The sequence below is a fragment of the Humulus lupulus genome, chromosome 2, assembly GCF_963169125.1.
Source record: "Humulus lupulus chromosome 2, drHumLupu1.1, whole genome shotgun sequence".
Lineage (NCBI taxonomy): Eukaryota > Viridiplantae > Streptophyta > Magnoliopsida > Rosales > Cannabaceae > Humulus > Humulus lupulus.
The window spans coordinates 235780419-235799322 of record NC_084794.1 but is presented as its reverse complement, the minus strand read 5'-3'; the positions used below and the strand labels follow the sequence as shown (position 1 = coordinate 235799322).

The window sequence follows — 18904 nt, the reverse complement described above, 5'->3', positions numbered from 1 at the left end:
ATTAATTAACAAGAGACTAATTAAATAAATGAGTCACGTTTTTAATAAATAAATAAAATAAGGTTGTCAAATTGAATAATTGTATACGTTAAGAAATTCTCATTTAATAATGTTAAAGAAGTTTATTACTTATAATTACCTCTCAAAGAGAATAATCCTAATATATATATAGGGGAACCATTACAGTACTAGTGATTATTTTTAATAACTCCCTCTACATGTATTTTTGATATTTTTGATACATAGATAAGTTGGAACTCTATTTTTTTTCTTGATGGTGAATAATGTAATTGTAGGGACCTACTACAAATTTTTAAGAAATTCTTGATAATTTAGGATGTTGAAATTAGGATTCCAACAATCTTTTATATGTACATATAAATATCAAAACAAGCATGCATAACAAGTTGTTTAAATACTAATTTTGACATCTTAAATTATTAAAAGTTTTCTGAAAATTTGTAGAAATTCCTGTGTGACTGCATTATATATCATTTTGTAAAAAAAAAAAAATTATAATTTATCAACATATCAAAAAATACTAAAACCACTTGTAGATAGTGATAAAAAAAACATCACTACCCAATAATTTTTCATATGCATATTTACTTGAGGTGGAGTTGAAACTTGAAAGCCATATATAGATATACACCATGCCATGTAAACAAAGATAAGAAAATGTAAAATGTAATGATGATGGTCAAGTACGTCGGCAAATGATTGCAATAATAATTAATATTAACCAAGTGTGTATGATTAAGCTAGCTACATTTATATAAATATAGAAGATCAAACGCACCGAATCCATCCACTTGTCAACATGCCATACGTCCATCAACTCGATATGACATACACATGCAATCACACAATCAAATTATAATAATAAAACGTTGGAACTTTGGGTTATATTATTGAGTGGGGATCTCTTGCCTTTGCCAAAGCCAAACACAATAATAGAATTGTACAAGCTAGCTAGTATAAGAAGAAGACACAAAAAGAGAAGATAATGAGGAGGAATAGCTAATTATGTATATCTACAGCGCTACCTAGCTTTCAATTCCCATAAACCACTTAAATATATATATATAAACCAATTAATATATAATAACCATTATATAACATATCATTGAGACAAATAATTTACTTCTACTACTACTACTACTCTCTCTCTCTCTCTCTCGCTCTCTCCCTCAAAATAACCCTTTCTTTTTCTTCTTCTTCTTGTGGCGGTTGTTGGTGGTGTTCATGGAAGTTATTAGTGGCCGGAACATGACTAATATGCTCGGCGGCGACCGAGATTTGAACTTCAAAGAGACTGAGCTGTGTCTAGGGTTGCCTGGCGGGTGTGTCACCGAGCCGGAAACTACTCCTAGGGCTCCCGGGAAGAGAGGCTTTTCAGAGACTGTTGATCTCAAACTTAACTATCTTAATAACCAAGATCTCACTACTGAGAACCTTAAAAAGAGTTGTACTGCTACTACCACAACTACTACTCCTACAACTACAACAACAACTACTACTACTATTACTACTACTTCTCCAAACAAGGACAAAATTCTCTCCAAAGATCCAACTAAACCACCAGCTAAGTAAGTTTGTTTCTTATTAATTACCCCTCTGTCTCCATAGATCTTATATAATTATCAAATATATTAATTTGTGCTAATTAAGTTTAATTGTGTCTATATACCTTCATTATTATGACTTAATTGTAATCTTTGGTTGTACATATATAACTAAAAGCCTTGCTCCTTTTTCTCTCTGATTTCTACTTTTTTAGTGCAATATTATACATATTATTACTTTTTTCCTTTGAAAAGTGAATCATCTTTACAATAATTTTGATGATAATAAAAATCATCTTCAGGGCACAAGTTGTGGGTTGGCCACCAGTGAGATCCTTCAGGAAGAACATAATGGCTCAGAAGAACACCGTTGACCAGGAGAGCAGTGATCATCAGAAGATTACAAGCATCAGCGGAGGAGCAGCCGGAGCCAACGGCGGCGCCTCCACTAATAACAGTGGAGGAGCATTTGTTAAGGTGTGCATGGACGGTGCACCTTACCTTCGAAAGGTGGATTTGAAGATGTATGAGAGCTACCAAGAGCTGTCTGATGCCTTGGCCAAGATGTTCAGTTCCTTCACTATGGGTATGTATATTTTTCATTTATTTATTATTTAAGATAAAAAAACATGGTTAATATAATTATTATTACTAAAAAAAGGGGGCTAGGGGGTTTGAGGAAAATAATAATAATAATAATTATGTGTAAATTCGAGGTCTGAATAACACAAGATTTTTTTCCTGATTTTTGTGCAGAGATAGTTATTATTATAATTTTATTTAATAATAAATATATTTATTGCTTCTTATATATCTCCAAGATTTTTTTTAATCAACAATATTAATAATATATTATTGTTTGTGTATATATATAGATTAATATATTGTTAATGAAAGAATAATACAGAAAGAACCACCTCAAACATTATATAAGCTACAGCAGACAAAACTGGCAAGGGTCTACTATTATTATTCTAAATTGCGTTGAACATTTATTTAGTCTATAGCTATTGTAGAGCTAGGTACACAGAACTAATATTTATATGGGATATTAAAAGATCAAATATATATATATGTGTTAGATCTTGCTATATATTAATAACAATAATAATAATAATGAAGGTAACTATGGGGCTGAAGGAATGATAGACTTCATGAATGAGAGAAAGTTGATGGATCTACTGAATAGTTCTGAATATGTACCAACCTATGAAGACAAGGATGGAGATTGGATGCTCGTTGGTGATGTACCATGGGAGTAAGTTAACTATTCTTTTAATTTATTACTATATTATTACTTAATTATTCTTACCTAATTAATATATATGTTAATTACGTACTACTTGGGTTTATGTACGTATATGTAGGATGTTTGTTGATTCATGCAAGCGCTTGCGAATAATGAAAGGATCAGAAGCAATTGGACTTGGTAATAATAGTCTAACCATATATTATGTATATATAATTATGGTGATGAGTTAATTTGACGTGTGACACACTTTTATATATCTCTCGATCGAGATGGTTAATATTTTCGAGCACTAATCTTGAACCGGCGGATCTAATAGTTTGAACTAATATTTAACTAATTACAGCTCCAAGAGCAATGGAGAAATGCAAAAGCAGAAGCTGAAGTTGATGATGGTGATGGTGATGGTGATGGTGATTATGATGGTGATGATCAAAGTGATTATATATGTATCCAGACAAGTACTCTTTTTTAATGTCGTAAAGAAGTTGAGCAAGGACAAATATTGGAGCAGGGTGTTGTGTGGGATGTCTGTACTATTTGATCGTATATAGATTTTAAAGATCTTTCATATATTTATATATATTTGTAATATTGGACATGAAGCAATAAACTTCAGCTATTGTCTGGCTTGTTTATTACCAATACCTTAAGCTGAATAATCTCCCTTATTTTCTTTTCTTTTGTCTTGTTTTTTTCTTGATGTCCTACCCTTGCTCTCTGTCATAGCTGATGTGTGTGTTTTGTTCCTTTATATACATTTATAAAATGCTACTCTTTTTAATTTTTTTCATTCTTTTAGATTGATCCCTCAAAAGATTCTTCTTGTTATTATTATTATTATTATTTACTTTTTCTTTCTTATATATATATATATATATATAATGCAATGATGATGAAATTATTATTCATTTTGGCTAAAATAATTAATGATCCAAGTAACCAAAGGGAACAAGGCCATGTGAATGTTGATGGGGGTTGTCATTTAAGGCCATTTAACTTTGGCTACTATTAATTATTTGTTTATCATTCATTTATTTATGAGGACAATAATAAAATACTTTTATATTTATATATAATTATATGCATGAATGAGAAATGTGGGTTGTTATGTGAATGTGAAGAGGGTGGTGAACTAATAGTCCCTGCATGCTGGGCTCTTATTTGTTTTTTGTTTTTTTTTTTTTTTTTTTTTTTGCTAGTTTTTAAAACTTTATATAATTCATTTTTATGGGATCACTAACACATTTCTTTTCAATATGATTCTTAATTTACTTCTCTCTTAAAGATTTGACAAATCAAGTCTGTGGGCTCTCTCTCTCTCTCTCTCTCTCTCTCTCTTGTAGTAATAAAGATATATATTCTAGTTCATTTATAGATTTCTTGGATCTGAGTTTGGCAACCTCATCGTGTTCCTAGCTTTGATTCGATCATTTGAAAATATAAGTATAATAATGTTTTGGCAAGTTGGCATGTTATAACAAAGCTCTCAAATAAACATAATTATATGTATATAAATATACAAATATAAATATATATATATATATGTATATAATACCTTTTTAAATATTCAATTAACTGACAATAGACTAGCTAGTATTAGTTGTGTTTGAAAAAATTCATTATATTCCACGAAAAGGAAATGCATGTATTATATATATACACAAAGTGCAAGGAATCCAAATATTCAATTCATTTTTTTTTTCTTTTAAAATGCCTATGATTTTGAATATATGTGCATTTATATTATTTATAAGGCGAATAACATAAGTCTACAGCTCTTTTATGTGACAACAAACCAACAATACCAAGGTAATCCAAATTCACTTCAAAACAATAATAGATTGTTCTGAGAAATAAGAATAAATTAGTGGTGTGTTTACTTTCATGTACTCGGAATGATTTGCAATTAGAATGACTAATAATCGGATTGACATTGTTTACTTAATTTGTAAAAATCGAAATGAGAATCAACAGTATTCTTATTAATATGTTTACTTTAGTTTGGAATCGGAATAAATTATTTGCTTGATTAAAGTTTTATATGTATGTAGAATTTTTTTGAGATAAATTTTTTTAGATAAATATTATAATAAAATATAATTTTAACTAAGGATATTAATGTCTTTTTAAATTATTTTTTTTAAAATAATATATTTAGAAAATAATATGAATTTTTAAATTTTAAATCATATATACACAAATATATATACAATTTTTTTAAAAAAATAATAACAAGCATTAAGTTTTTTATACTAAATATTTTTCACATCGTATGAAACTCCCGCCTTTTTTCGAATCTCTCTCTCGGTGAGGTCACCGGCAGCCATGGCTAAAGGAGCAAAGATTTCGGGGAAAGCTAAGGGGAAAAGGAATAATAAGAAGAAAGGTCCTTCATCTTCGGATCGTGTAATCAAAACAAGATCCATGGATGTCATTCTAGGGATCTCTGAGTTGGAAGTGCAAGAAGAGGAAAAGAAGGAGGATCAGTTTTTGGGGATAGAGTATACGGTTCAGGAATCGGAGGCGATACTTAGGAAACAGAGTGAAGTTCGTAAGAATTTCTCAGAATGGTTGAGTATTGCAAACCAGACGGCTCATGATGTGGATATGGGGAAGAAGATGACTCCGCCTATATTACGATCTGAGCACATTGTGAGGAATTTAGATCGGGCATTTGCATCACCATCGAAGTTAGAGGAATCAACAAATCAGGGCAAGAAAAAGGTAAAAATTGTTCAGGCTGATATTGAGGAAGAAGTGAATTACTGGAAACCTTCAATAGTGGGGTATGTTGCTGGTGCTCACCCTCCTCTGAACGTGCTCGATGGATTTGTGAGAAGAATGTGGAAAGATGAAGTGGTTAAGGTAGGAATGCTCTCACATGGAATATTCATTATACGGTTTCAGAATCTAGAACAGAGAGACAAAGTTTTGAATGGGGGTTTCATTTTCTTTGACAAGAAACCTTTCATCATGAAGCCATGGAATTCGATTGAAGATTTTACCAAAGAGAATGTGGATACAGTCCCTACGTGGATTCAAGTGAGGGGCCTTGATATTAAATATTGGGGAGAGGCATCACTTTTTAAGATAGTTGGCCAGATTGGAAAACCGATTCAGGTTGATGATATCACTAAGCATAGAGACAGATTACTGTACCCGCGAATTTTGCTTGAGGTGAGTATTTCTCAAGATTTTCCCCCCAAAATCTCTTTTACAGATGAATTTGATCATGATATTGAATTGGATGTGAAGTATGAATGGATTCCGCTTATATGCAAGAACTGTTCGGGCATGGGGCATGGTTCTAACGTGTGCAGAAACAAAGTTCAGACAAAGAAGACATGGGTTCCAAAACAAAAAACAGAGGTAAAACTGGTGGAACCAGTAATTGATGAAGATGGTTTTCAAATGGTGGGAAATGGCAAGAAAGTGCAGCAACCGGCGGTGATAGAAACAAAGGTGAACAATCAGTTTGCCATTTTAGATTTTCAAGTGGAGACGAATGAGCAAGAGAAGGGCAACACTGGAGAGGGGGGAGAACCCTCTACTTCAAATGGATAGAATTCTTGTTTGGAATGTTCGAGGGATTAACAGCCAGCACAAGCATAAGGAAATCAGGCAGCTGATTTACTCAAAAAAGGTTGGTCTGGTTAGTCTACTTGAAACTAAAGTTAAGAATAAAAGTATGGGTGATCTCTATATGAATTTGTTTCCTGGTTGGTGCTTTACTAATAATAATCCTTGGTTAGATAAAGGGAGGATGATAGTTGCTTGGAACCCTTCTATATATTCTTTAGATATTAGGCGATGTACAAGTCAACTGATACACTGTATTGCTCAAACATGCCAGAACTCAGAGAAGTTTCACATAACTTTTGTTTATGGGTTCAATGAAGTAGGAGGTAGAGAAGTTTTGTGGCAAGATTTAAAAGACCTCAAGTCTAATATTGATGAGCCGTGGATGATTGTAGGAGATTTTAATGAGATTTTGAACTATGATGAAAGAGCTGGTAGCAAGAATCATAAGAAGCCTTTCGACAGTTTCAAGGAGTGTGTGATTTATTGTCAAATGGAGGACCTTAAATTTTCAGGCTGCTTCTTCACTTGGAATAACAAACAGAAGCCTGAAGAGAGAATTTTCTCTAAGATGGATCGTGCTTTGGTGAATCTGAAATGGACAGACTCCTTTTTGAATTCAGAAGTTGTCTTCCTTCCAGAAGGGGAATTTGACCACTGTCCTATTTTGATCTCATTCTATCAAGATGTTAGTACTGGGAAGAAGCCTTTTAGATACTTCAGCATGTGGAAAACAACTCAGAATTATAAGGAAGAGGTCCGGCAAAGCTGGCAGACACCCATTGCTGGTACTCCTATGTATCAGTTGGTGGGAAGATTGAAGAGGCTTAAGAGTGTGTTTTGAGCTATTAATAGGGAGGGATTTAATGAGCTTCACAAGGCAGTAATGCAAGCTAAGCAAGAGATGTTATCTACTCAAGAAGCCCTGAATATGGATCCAAGGAATACTGTTTTAACGGAACAAGAGCAACAGGTCAGAGATAAATACTCTTATTACCAAAAAGCTCATAATTCCTTTTTAGCTCAAAAGGCTAAAATTGATTGGGTTCAAAATGGTGATGAGAATACAGCTATTTTCCATGCTTTTTTGAAAGCCCGAAGAGCCAATAATAGAATAAATTGTATCAGGAATGAGAGTGGTATTTGGGTGGATAAACCAAGGGATATTCAACAGGCATTTCTGAATTATTATCAGAATTTATTAGGGACCTCAATGAGCAACAGAAGGAAGGTTTTTCATTCAGTGGTGGCTGCTGGTCCATTACTTTCCGAGGAGCACAATCGTATTCTTCAGAAATCTTTCTCTATTCAAGAGGTTAGAGATGCCATGTTTGCCATACCAGGGAGGAAGGCTCCTAGCTCGGATGGGTTTGGGAGTTCTTTCTTCAAGGATAACTGTGATCTGGTGGGAAATGAGGTAGGTGCTGCTGTGATTAACTTTTTAAACATTGGCTTGCTTCTTAAAGAGATAAATACAACAACCATTACACTCATTCCTAAAGTCAAATGTCTGAATAGTGTCCAAGACTTCAGGCCTATTTCTTGTTGTAACGTGATATATAAGGCAGCTACCAAAATTATTTGCTCGTGGTTAAGGCAAATTCTCCCTGAGTTAATAGCTGAAAATCAAGGTGATTTTGTTCATGGGAGATATATAGCTTATAATATTATGGTCTGTCAAGATATTGTTAGGCATTATGGAAGGAAGAATTGCAAACCGAGTTGTATGATTAAAATCGATTTGAGGAAAGCTTATGACACTATTGAATGGGGATTTATTGAAGAAATGCTTGTTGCTTTTCATTTTCCTCGGAAGTTCATTGCTCTCATTATGGTGTGTATCAAAACCCCAAGATTTTCATTATTACTTAATGGTGAAATGCATGGCTTTTTTGAGTCCAAGAGGGGTTTGAGACAAGGTGATCTGATGTCCCCACTCCTATTTGTGCTTGGCATGGAGTATTTGTCTAGATTAATGAGAGATGTGGGTGCTCGGCAAGGTTTTAAATACCATGACAAATGTGCTTCGTTAAAATTGAATCATATGTGTTTTGCGGATGATTTGTTGTTATTTTGTCATGGAGATTTCCTTTCTATCCTTCTGTTATTGCAGGGCCTGAAATTCTTTTCCTTGACTTCTGGTTTGCTGCCTAATAATGAAAAGTCGGCTGTTTATTGTAGCTGCATGCAGGAGGCAGAGGTTTCTCGAGTGCTTGAAATGTCAGGATTTAATAGAGCTCATCTCCCTTTCAGGTATCTTGGCATCCTTGTTTGCTCAAAAAAAATTTCAGCAGCTGAGTGTAATGGTATTCTTGAGAAAATGGTTGCTAGGATCAAAGTTTGGAGCACGAGGAACTTGTCCTATATGGGAAGAGTTACTTTAATAAATTCTGTTTTGATTACTATCCACTCTTATTGGGCTCAAATAATGATTCTTCCTAAAAGATTATTAAGGGATGTTGAAGCTATTTGCAGGGCCTTTCTTTGGAAGGGTATGGCTGACAGTAATAGCTCGGGCTTAGTAGCTTGGCATCACGTTTGTTTGCCTAAGACAGCTGGGGGTTAGGCTTTAGGAAGGTTATTCATTGGAATATGTCTGCAATGGGGAAGTACGTTTGGGCAATTGCCACCAAAATGGATAACTTGTTTGTGAAATGGATTAATAGTGTTTACTTGATGGACAGAAACTGGTGGGATTACCAGGCGCCAATGGATTGTAGCTGGTACTAGAAGCGGTTAGTTGCTGTCAAAGATGCTTTCAAAGAAAAAGATGATCTGTCTAAATTTGCAGCTTTGAGGTATAGCATTAAAGCTGGTCATGACCTTCTGTTTGAGCAACCTCTTGCTGTTAGCTGGAGCTAAATTGTTTGGGATAGACTGAGCATTCTGAAGCATAGATTTGTGCTTTGGCTGGTCATGTTGCAGAGGCTTCGCACTAGAGATCGGTTGCACCAGTTTCAGCCTTTAATGGATCAATCTTGTCTGCTTTGTGGAGGTGATATTGAGAGCATTGGACATCTCTTTTTTCACTGTCATCATAGCAGTGTTTGTTTGCAGAAGCTTAAGCAGGGTTTGGGTTGGAATTCAGCCTCTTTAAGCCTGATGCATTTATTGCGTTGGATCCATAAAGCTAAGAGGATGAGTACTGTTCGGAAGAGCATTATATATGCTGCTCTTGCAGCTCTTGTATATCACATTTGGAGAGTTCGAAATGATGTGTTCTGGAGCAACAATTTATGGCATGTAGATAATACTGTACAAAGAGTTGTTAGGGAGATTCAGGTTAGGATTTCTCTTGTAATGCCTAAAAAGGCCAAAGCTATCGATAGGGAATGGGTCACTAAGATCAGTAAAATCTAGTTTTTTCTGAGGTTGGATTGGTTGGTTTGTAATTGGTTGAGTTGTAACTTTTGGCTGTTGAGTAATACATTGATTCTTATTCATCAAAAAAAATTTATTTTTCACATCAACAAAAGTATATTATAAATAAAAAAAAATGGTATTTCAAAAAATTGACATATATTTATTTAATTAATGATTATATCATTTTTCACTGAGTCAGATAAATTGAATACAACAAATATTAGATATTTAAGTTATTGATTTATTAGATTGTATATGTTATTCTAAAGAAAAAAATAATAATATATTATTTATAAAAAATTTAATTGTTTGAATTAATGAGAATAAAGATGAAATTTATAGTTTGAGTGGAAATGAGAATGACAATCCCCCAACCCCAAAGGATTTCCAATCCCGTTTCCTCAATCCCAAATTGGTGTGGAGTCCATATTTTTTTATTCTAATTCCTAAAAGAAAATAAACAAGGATGATGATTCACATTGTCCATTCTCATTCTCTAATATCATGAGTAAACACACCATAAACATCTAAAAGTTTTTCATCAAAAAGAAAAAAACTTAAGCTATATCTTTCGAAAGTTATAATTATTAATATTAGACTATTTGTCCCACATAGAATAAGTGTAAGAATATTAAACTATTAATAAGAACATGTGTAACTCCACTAATCACCAATTAGTTTTTAGATGGAGCCTCATGATTCTTGTCAATTAAGTTGCTATATCTATCTTAAAGTTGCAACTTATAAAGACTTGTAAATTATTCTTAAAATAAAAACTCATAATAGAGTTTTATTAATCTAGAGTTCAAATCTTATGAGGGGCATTGGATTATTATATATATAGGTAGGCAGTATGTCTCTAGCCTTCACTAAAAAAAATTTGCAACACGTTTTTTCTTATATATTATCACACCAATGTGTCATATTAATTGGTTCAAATTTTTTATGCCCATAATGAGGACATCCATGTCAAAATAATGCATGGCTAGAAGGGGAGAATTTAAGTATCTAACGAAATACTACTAGATATAAATTAGTTACACAAGCTATCAAATTAATAAATTAGTTACAACAAACTATCGAATTAATAAACCCAATAATTTCTCACATGGATCTGCACGACTTACAATCCACATTGTGTGACTTATGATCATAAATGATAGATTTCTTGATCAATTAACTTGAAGGTTAATCTTGTAACTTATAACAGTAGTTGCCTTAAGATACAATCCATAATGCATATTATCTCAACTCCATAAATCTTTGAAAGAACATTTTTGGATAATAAACAATATGATATTTTATTGCTTCGTAATTCTCTGTCTTATACAAAGAGAGGGATGGTCTTACATAGCCACGCATCCCATCATAAAGGAGTCAAACCTATCCAACTAAAGTTAGGACCTGAAATCTTATCTCTAAGTAACGGATAAGATTCTCTAAACAAAACATAAATGAGATAAGGTAAACACACCCAACCTTATCTCTAAATAAGGGATAAGATTCCTTGAACAAAGCATAAAGTAAATTACGCATTTACTTTTACACACTAGACAACAGAGTAAAACACTTATTTAAATATTGTTTTATGACTGGCACCGTAGTCAGAGTTATAAGCTGGATCCTCGTGGAGTGGGTCCCATCCTGTCGGCTCTTCGTTCTGATCACTGCCAGCTGGGGGGCATGCCTCGTAGTCTGTGTATGTGGTATCTCATTCCTTTCCTGTACACTGGAAGAGATAAAGATCTTGCATATCTAGAGTGTTGGCATGTAGGTCCTAAGAATCTTCAAAATAATTACTTTTTTGCAAAATTACCCCTTCAGTGTTGGTCATTTTGTATAGAGACATATATTTTTTCTCAAAAGTTTCTTTGATTTGGGTGGCCTGGATTGTCTCATTGTAACGTCCCAAATTACCTAATAAGGCTTATGGCCTTGATTAGGGGGCCATGATGGAAAACTATGGAAAATTATGTGTTTATGTGATATTTATGTATATCGTTGTATGATTATGTGAGTTATATTATAATATGACTTGATATGCATGTTTAGGTGTATTAAATATGCATGTGGGCTTGTTTCTTATCGAAAGGGCGATTTTTGTAATTTGGCTTGTTATGGGTATATTTGGCATATATGTGATATATGTGTGAGACCACATTATTATGTGGATGTATTTGTGTTACTCGGCACGAGGCGATCCTAGGGAACAAGTTAGCAGGAAAGTCACAACGGGACCAATACTTGACTCGATGTGAGTCAAGGGGTATTTTGGGTATTTAGTACATTACCATGATATTGGGTAATGGGAGTGAATATTCGAGTATATATTTGGAGTTAGCGAGACCAGGAGGGAATTCTGGGGATTTTGACCATTTTACCCCTGATGACGTTTTTGGCACCCCGAACCTTGGGATTTGCTTAAGGTTACTTAAACCTTAAGTAACCTGTCATAAACAAAAGTACGTTCAACACTCTCGTTCTCTCATTTGGCACCGTTAGCATTTTTGAAGGAAAATCGAGTTTTAGGGCTCGGATTCAAGCAAGGTTAGAGTCATAACGATTCTAGGGAAGATTAAAAGCTTGATAGTCGGAGGATTTAGCTGGAAAATAACTTAATCAAAGGTAATTTAAGATTTGAATTTCTATGTTTCCTTTTCCTTAAGTTTCTTAAATTTTGAATTGGATTTCACAGTTTGGTGAGTTTTTGATCCATCGAAATTGCGATTTTTATTGCCTGGGAGGTTCTAGGGATGCTGTGTAATTGAATGGTGAGTTTGGTACGAATTTTGGGTGATTTTTTAGAGGATTTTGGACTGAGAAAACTGCATTTGCGGGGATGCACCGCGGCCCTGTTCTATGGTGCTGCGTCCCTCATGAACTCATATGTCAGGCGGTTTCCTAAAGCTGGGTAGCGCCGCAGTGCCACGACCCATGTTCTGAGTGTTTTGGGATTAGGCTCTCTGGTTGTGAGAGTCAAGACTCTAAATGGTGGGGCATCACGACCCTAATTGGGTGTGCCATGGTGCAAATGGGAGTTTTTGGCCAATGAAGGTTTTGAGTGCGGGAACTCAAACCTTAGGGCTCAGGATCGATCCTACCCGGTTTATTAGAATTCGACATTTCGAAGGCTAGGTGTAATGACCCCAATTTCTTAATAAGGTTTAGGACCTTGATTAGGATGTCGGGAGGGTCATAATTGATTTATTATGCCATTAAATAATTATATGCATGTTTATGTGAATTATATTATTATATGATGATAAATGCATGCATATGGGTCCACATTTCATTATAAGGGCATTTTAGTAATTTGGCCTGTTGAGAGCACATTTGTATATTTTCATGCTTGTTGGTGAATTTTGAATAAGACCACATTATAATGTGAATTTGTTCGAGCTATTCGACATGAGACGATCTTTGAATCCAAGTTATCAGTCTGGTCATAACAGGGTTAATTTCGGGGCTCGGGGTGAGTCTCAGGGAGATTTGAGGATTAGTTCATTATCGGGAATTAAAGGGTATGGAATAAGATTTATTAGCATTTGATAATATTGGGAATAACGGGAGTTGGAGGGTGTTAGTTATGATTAACGAGATAGGCGAGAAAGGACAGTTTTACGCTTGGTGGCCTTAAGAGGATTTTAAATGACCTAGGGGAATTTTGGTCTTTTGACCTTAAGGATTATATCAACTTTAGAAGATGTGGAAGGCTGTAGAAAATAGAGCCTCTTTCTTCTCCTCCTGTTCATCTTCTTCTCTCCTTCTTTCTTTGAATTTTGAAGCTCCATTTGAGGAACCAAGCTAGGGAGTTGAACCTTGATGGTCTAGGGTTGTGTTCCACCATTGAAGAGGGTGTGATACTGAGATTGAGGTGAGTTTCTAGCCATTAAAACTCTGGTTTTGCTCTGTTTTTCTTATTGAGTTTCAGCTGGGATTTTGAAGTTGAAAATGAGAATTGTTGGGAGTTTTTGGCAAAGGTTACTTGGGTTATGATGCCTAGGACATGTGTAGTAGATATTTGGGTTCATTTGGGGGTTTGGATGGAGTTTAGGATCTTGTTTTGAAGGTTAAAAATGGAAAACTCGAAGGAGGAAGAACCAGGGTTGTTTCAGCCTGGTCCTAGCGCTACAGTGTTGTCCAGGGCCAGACAACTCTGGTTGTAGCGCTGGGGCACTAAGGGGGCAGCGCTATCCTATTTTTCCTGATGTATATTTTGGGCACTTTCGAGGGTTTTTGGTTCGGGGTTTCAATTCCAAAGGCTTAGGATCGAATCTACTAACCGTTTGGGTACGATTCGAGGTCCCGGGAGTGAGGTTTAGGTCAAGAACCTTTCATTGCTCATTTTCATTAATTGGATTCCATATTTGGTTATGACTAGGTGACTGCTAAGGGATTAAAGGATCGATCGTTCTCAAGGGTCGTTCATTTGTCATTTCTCGCTTGAACCAGAAGTAAGAAAAATGCACCCCTTATGTGACATGCATGGTTTTTGATGTAGCATGTTGAGTGCTCTATTTGTATATCTGGAATGCCTATCAAGTGCTTGGCAATTTTCTATCTGTGAATGGTATTGACTTATTAGTCAAAATCGGCAATTGTGTCAGTATTAACTGTGAATCTGTGACTCATTAGTCAAGTTCTGCAGTAGTATTGAGCATTGGTCGTATGGTATTGGCATGAGTCAAGAACAATATTAGTGTGTTTAACGCAAGCCGAAGAGATTAGATCCAATTGAGATAGGCATTATTGTCCTGAGCATGAAATGCTTGACTGACCTTAAGTTCGATGAAAAACAAAAGTGCTTATCTAGTCTAAATGCTAGTTATTTAGAGCCAGAGCCAGAAAGGCTAAGGTGACCTACACGTCACATGGCTAGGAGGGTATGGGACCTCAGAGATAGACTTATCAGTTATCTACACGGAGATAGACTTATTAGTCATCTGACCGAGATAGACTTATTAGTCATCTGACTGAGATAGACTTATCAGTCATCTAATCGAGATAGACTTATCAGTTATCTAATCGAGATAGACTTATCAGCCATCTAACAGAGATTGACTTATTTAGTCATCTATATAGAGATAGACTTATCAGTTATCTAGTTAAAGAATGACTTATTAGTCTGCAATTCAGAGAGACTTATTAGTCGTCTACCTCAGAGCGAGAGACTTATTAGTCATCTACTCAGAGCGTAGCACTCCACAAACATTTATTTGTACCTGCTTGTATGAATGAGTAGGGTTATTACTGCTAGGCATGCATTTTATGACTTAATAACATGTTATTACTTGTTCATGAGCGTATTAAGTTTTCTTGCTGAGCTTCGGCTCACGGGTGCTATGTGGTGCAGGTAAAGGAAAAAGAAAGCTAGACCATCCTTGAGTTGGAGAGCTTAGGTGGCGATGTGTACATATGCGGCTGTTCGACCGCCACGGCCGAGAGTTTAAAGAGGAACTAGGGTTAAACCCTTTTTTGCCGCTTAGGTCGGCTAGTTGTAAATCTTTTATTGTAATTAACCTTTAAATTATATTTTTGGGATCCCAATGTATACAGTAAACGTTTTAGTGAAACATTATATCTTAACCAAAAATTTTAATCTTAAACCGCTAATCATACTTAGTTACATGATTATGGCCAAATGACTCGATTAGCGAGTTTAACACTGTTTAAAATGCACACTGTAACGGTCCCTGGGTAGTAGGGCGTTACACTAGGACTTGGTCCAGAAGCCTGTGTGTTATCCCTAAAATTATAAGTGAATGACATAGCAAGCATTAATTACACGTGTCCGACACCTGGCAGAATCTGTGTTCGACTATCGACCAGGAAGACATTCAGTATCATGCGATCGGTTTCTTTATATGACCAGCCTGGTCGTACGCACATTATACGCGGAGGAAATCTTAGGCAGTTATGATGGAATCCGAAATTATCTCCCATGATTTCCTGAGTATCTGATTATTTAAGAAAGAATATCTGTAACAAATTAGTGTAAATCCTCCTTGAGCCTATAAATAAAGGAGGAGGGCTCAAGGGAAAGGGACTTCTTTTTCTTTTCTTACTTTCAGATCACCTGAGATAAGAGTTATCAAACTAGTTATATTGTATTGTTCCTCCAAGGTTGTTGAAACTCATTGAACCCTAGTTCTTTGATCACTCATTTGAGTCTTATATTAATAACAATTCAAGTGGACGTAGGTTATTACCAGATCCTAGGGTCGAACCACTATATAATCTTGTGTTCTTATTATTTTCGTCATCACATTCTTTTCAACGTATTCATCCACATCAAGCGTATTTTGACTCCGTGTCAGTTGGCCAAAATCTGGGTCAACATTCTGGTGCTTTTCATTGAGAGCTTGATATAGCATCGTTGAGAAAACCAATGGCGAAAACTACCAGGAAATCTGGACAGGCGGGCGGCGCTGCACCATCCAACCCGCCTCCTCCTCCTCCTCCTCCTCCAAATGTGGCTGAGGATGAGCCACATTTGGAATTTGATGAGGAGGAAATGGACGACGTGACGCTGAAGAGTACCCTAGGGGCATTGCATGAGGAGCTGGCCAATCTGAGGGCCGGCCAGGAAAGTACTGCCGAAATCATGGCGCGGCCGCAGCAGGAAATTGAGCGGCAGTGCCTGGAGCTGAGTGAAAGGCAGGCGGAGATGGACCGTCGCCAGAGCGAGGCCATGGCAGCCCTCGAGGCAGCCTTGCAATTGGCTAGGAATTAGGTTGCACCTGCCTCGCAGCTTGATCAACCCGCGAAGGGGCCGCCCCCCGCAGGGGTCCCAATCCTAGCCCGCCTATCCAACCCTCGAGCCCGCAAAGGCCCAAGCAACCACCGGCGCCTCAGGATGATGTCCCGCTAGGAGATCCTGAGGCACAGCCTCCGTCCCAGGCTGGTCACGACTATCCCCCACAGCAAAGGCAGAATAGGACCGGGCAGCAGCCTCGCGGCCCTAGACGCCATAGGGGCGACGAGCCAAACCCTCCGAGCAGAGGACAGTATCCTCCTGGCAACAGGAGAAACTCAGAGTTAGGCTCTGCGGTCCGAGGCCCCCCACGGCATGGTAATGCACGGGAACCTAATGACCAACGCAGACCACCCTCTAATGCTCGGGAGGTTTCAGCCCGGGAAGGAAATCGAGGGAATAGTCGATCCCACCATAGCCAATCAAGATTCAGAGACGGCCATGGTTATAATGAGGCCGACTCAGGCAGAGGAAAGGCTGGTCTGAGGAATGAAGAAAGAGGTGGAGGCAGGAGCCAGCCACCTCAAGATGACCAACCCGACAGACGGGACGCTGGGGGGCAGCTCAGACAAAATAATGTCTTCAACCGGCTCGGAGCTAGCGAGCTGCGGAGGAGAGACGAGGACTTGAGAGATGTACTCAACGATCGCCGCGAGCGGCACAGCGAGTACATCCCCCCAGCACCAGAGCCCACGGCGATTCCTAGCGCTGTGCAGGCCCAGATAGATGCCCTCAACCAGACAGTGCAGCAGCTGGTCGGGGGAAGAACATCTTACATCGACCACGATAGGAGAAAAGGCACTCCTTTCGTCCAGAGGATAGCTATGGCATAAACTCCTAGCAAGTTTAAAATGCCTACGCTTCCAAACTTTGATGGGTATGGTGACCCGGTATCTCACGTCAACAAGTTTGAGATACAAATGGACATTCAGAAAGTGTCCGAAGATGCTCGGTGCTGGATCTTCCCCGCAACACTTTCTGATGCCGCACAGGAGTGGTTTTTTAAATACCCTCCTGCAAGTATAGTTTCCTGGGAAATGTTCATAAAAGAGTTTTACGGACAGTTCTACGCGGGTCGTGTGCACCCGACTGAGGCAAACCAGCTGGTTGAAATACGCCAGCAAGATGGAGAACCACTGAAAGACTACGTCCAGCGCTTCATGCGAGCAGCTGCTGGAGCAAAGACAGTGGGAGACGAAGGCAAAATGATGGCCATAACCGCAGGGGTTAAGAGCCGCACGCCTCTCTGGGAAAGCCTCCGAAAACATGGGGTTAGAACTACCTAGGAATTCTTGAATCAGGCTGATCGCTACATCAAGCTCGAAGATGCCATCGCCGATGAAGAGAAGCCCCCAGGCAAGGACAAGGGGACTGTCGAGACCGCCAAAGCCGCCAATGGGTCCAAGCCCAATGGCAACGGCAACGGCAATGGCAAGAATGGGGGGAAACGGCCACACAATGAGCCTTCCACCTCTGACAATAAACGAGCCAAGCGTAACCGTTATGAACCTCGGTTCACTAACTATACTGCCCTAGTTGAGTCTCGGGGAGAAGTTTATCAGGCCACAAGTTCCAGCGTGCCTTATAAGAAGCCTGCCCCCATTCGAAAGGATATTTCGAAAAGAGACACTACCAAGTTATGTCGTTATCATAACGACTACGGACATGATACCAACGAATGCAACCAGCTGAAGGATGAAATCGAGTTCCTTATTAGATAAGGACACTTGAGAAGATATATACGGGCCTTGGGAAATTCCCAACGAGAAGCTCCAGGTGGCAACGAGCAAGCGCCCACACGCCAGCGCTCGCCACCTTTGCAGCCTGATCCCATGACTGGCACATTGTTAACCATCTGCGGAGGCCCGTACCTCGCGAGAAACAGCGGAAAGGCCAGGGAACGATATGCTCGGACTCTGCGCCACGACCAGGACATCGAGATGATGATTGTGGATGACCGCGCGCCGAAAAAGGCTTGATCAGAAGAAGGCGAAATAACCTTCTCTGATAGCGATGCCCAACATGTCCGGTTCCCACATTCTGATCCGCTGGTCGTGGATATTCAAATGACCAACATGATGGTGAAGAGAGTGTTGGTCGATACAGGAAGTTCGGTGAATATCCTGTATTAAGTCTTCGCTGGAACGCATGAAGTTGTCCGTTAAGGACCGGAGCCCTGCAATTAAACGATATACGGCTTCTCTGGTGAGGGACTCACCCCCGTAGGGTCAATCAGACTACCAGTGACAGCAGGTACAACGCCTGCTACCAGGACATTACTCGCTACTTTTATAGTAGTCGATTGTCCTTCAGCGTACAATGCCGTCATTGGGAGGCCTATACTGGTTGATCTATGGGCTGTCACCTCTATGTGGCACTTAGCCATGAAGT

General features: G+C 37.9%; 1 protein-coding gene across 1 annotated transcript; it reads left to right on the top strand.

Annotated features, from left to right (window-relative positions):
* The first annotated feature begins 938 nt into the window (after window positions 1–938).
* LOC133819068 (auxin-responsive protein IAA14-like) lies at window positions 939–3607 on the top strand. Its single transcript, XM_062252226.1, has 5 exons — window positions 939–1589; window positions 1868–2151; window positions 2688–2823; window positions 2933–2994; window positions 3161–3607. The coding sequence occupies exons 1-5, from the start codon at window positions 1246–1248 to the stop codon at window positions 3196–3198; spliced, it is 864 nt and encodes a 287-aa protein (XP_062108210.1). The 5' UTR covers window positions 939–1245; the 3' UTR covers window positions 3199–3607.
* Window positions 3608–18904: the final 15297 nt, after the last annotated feature.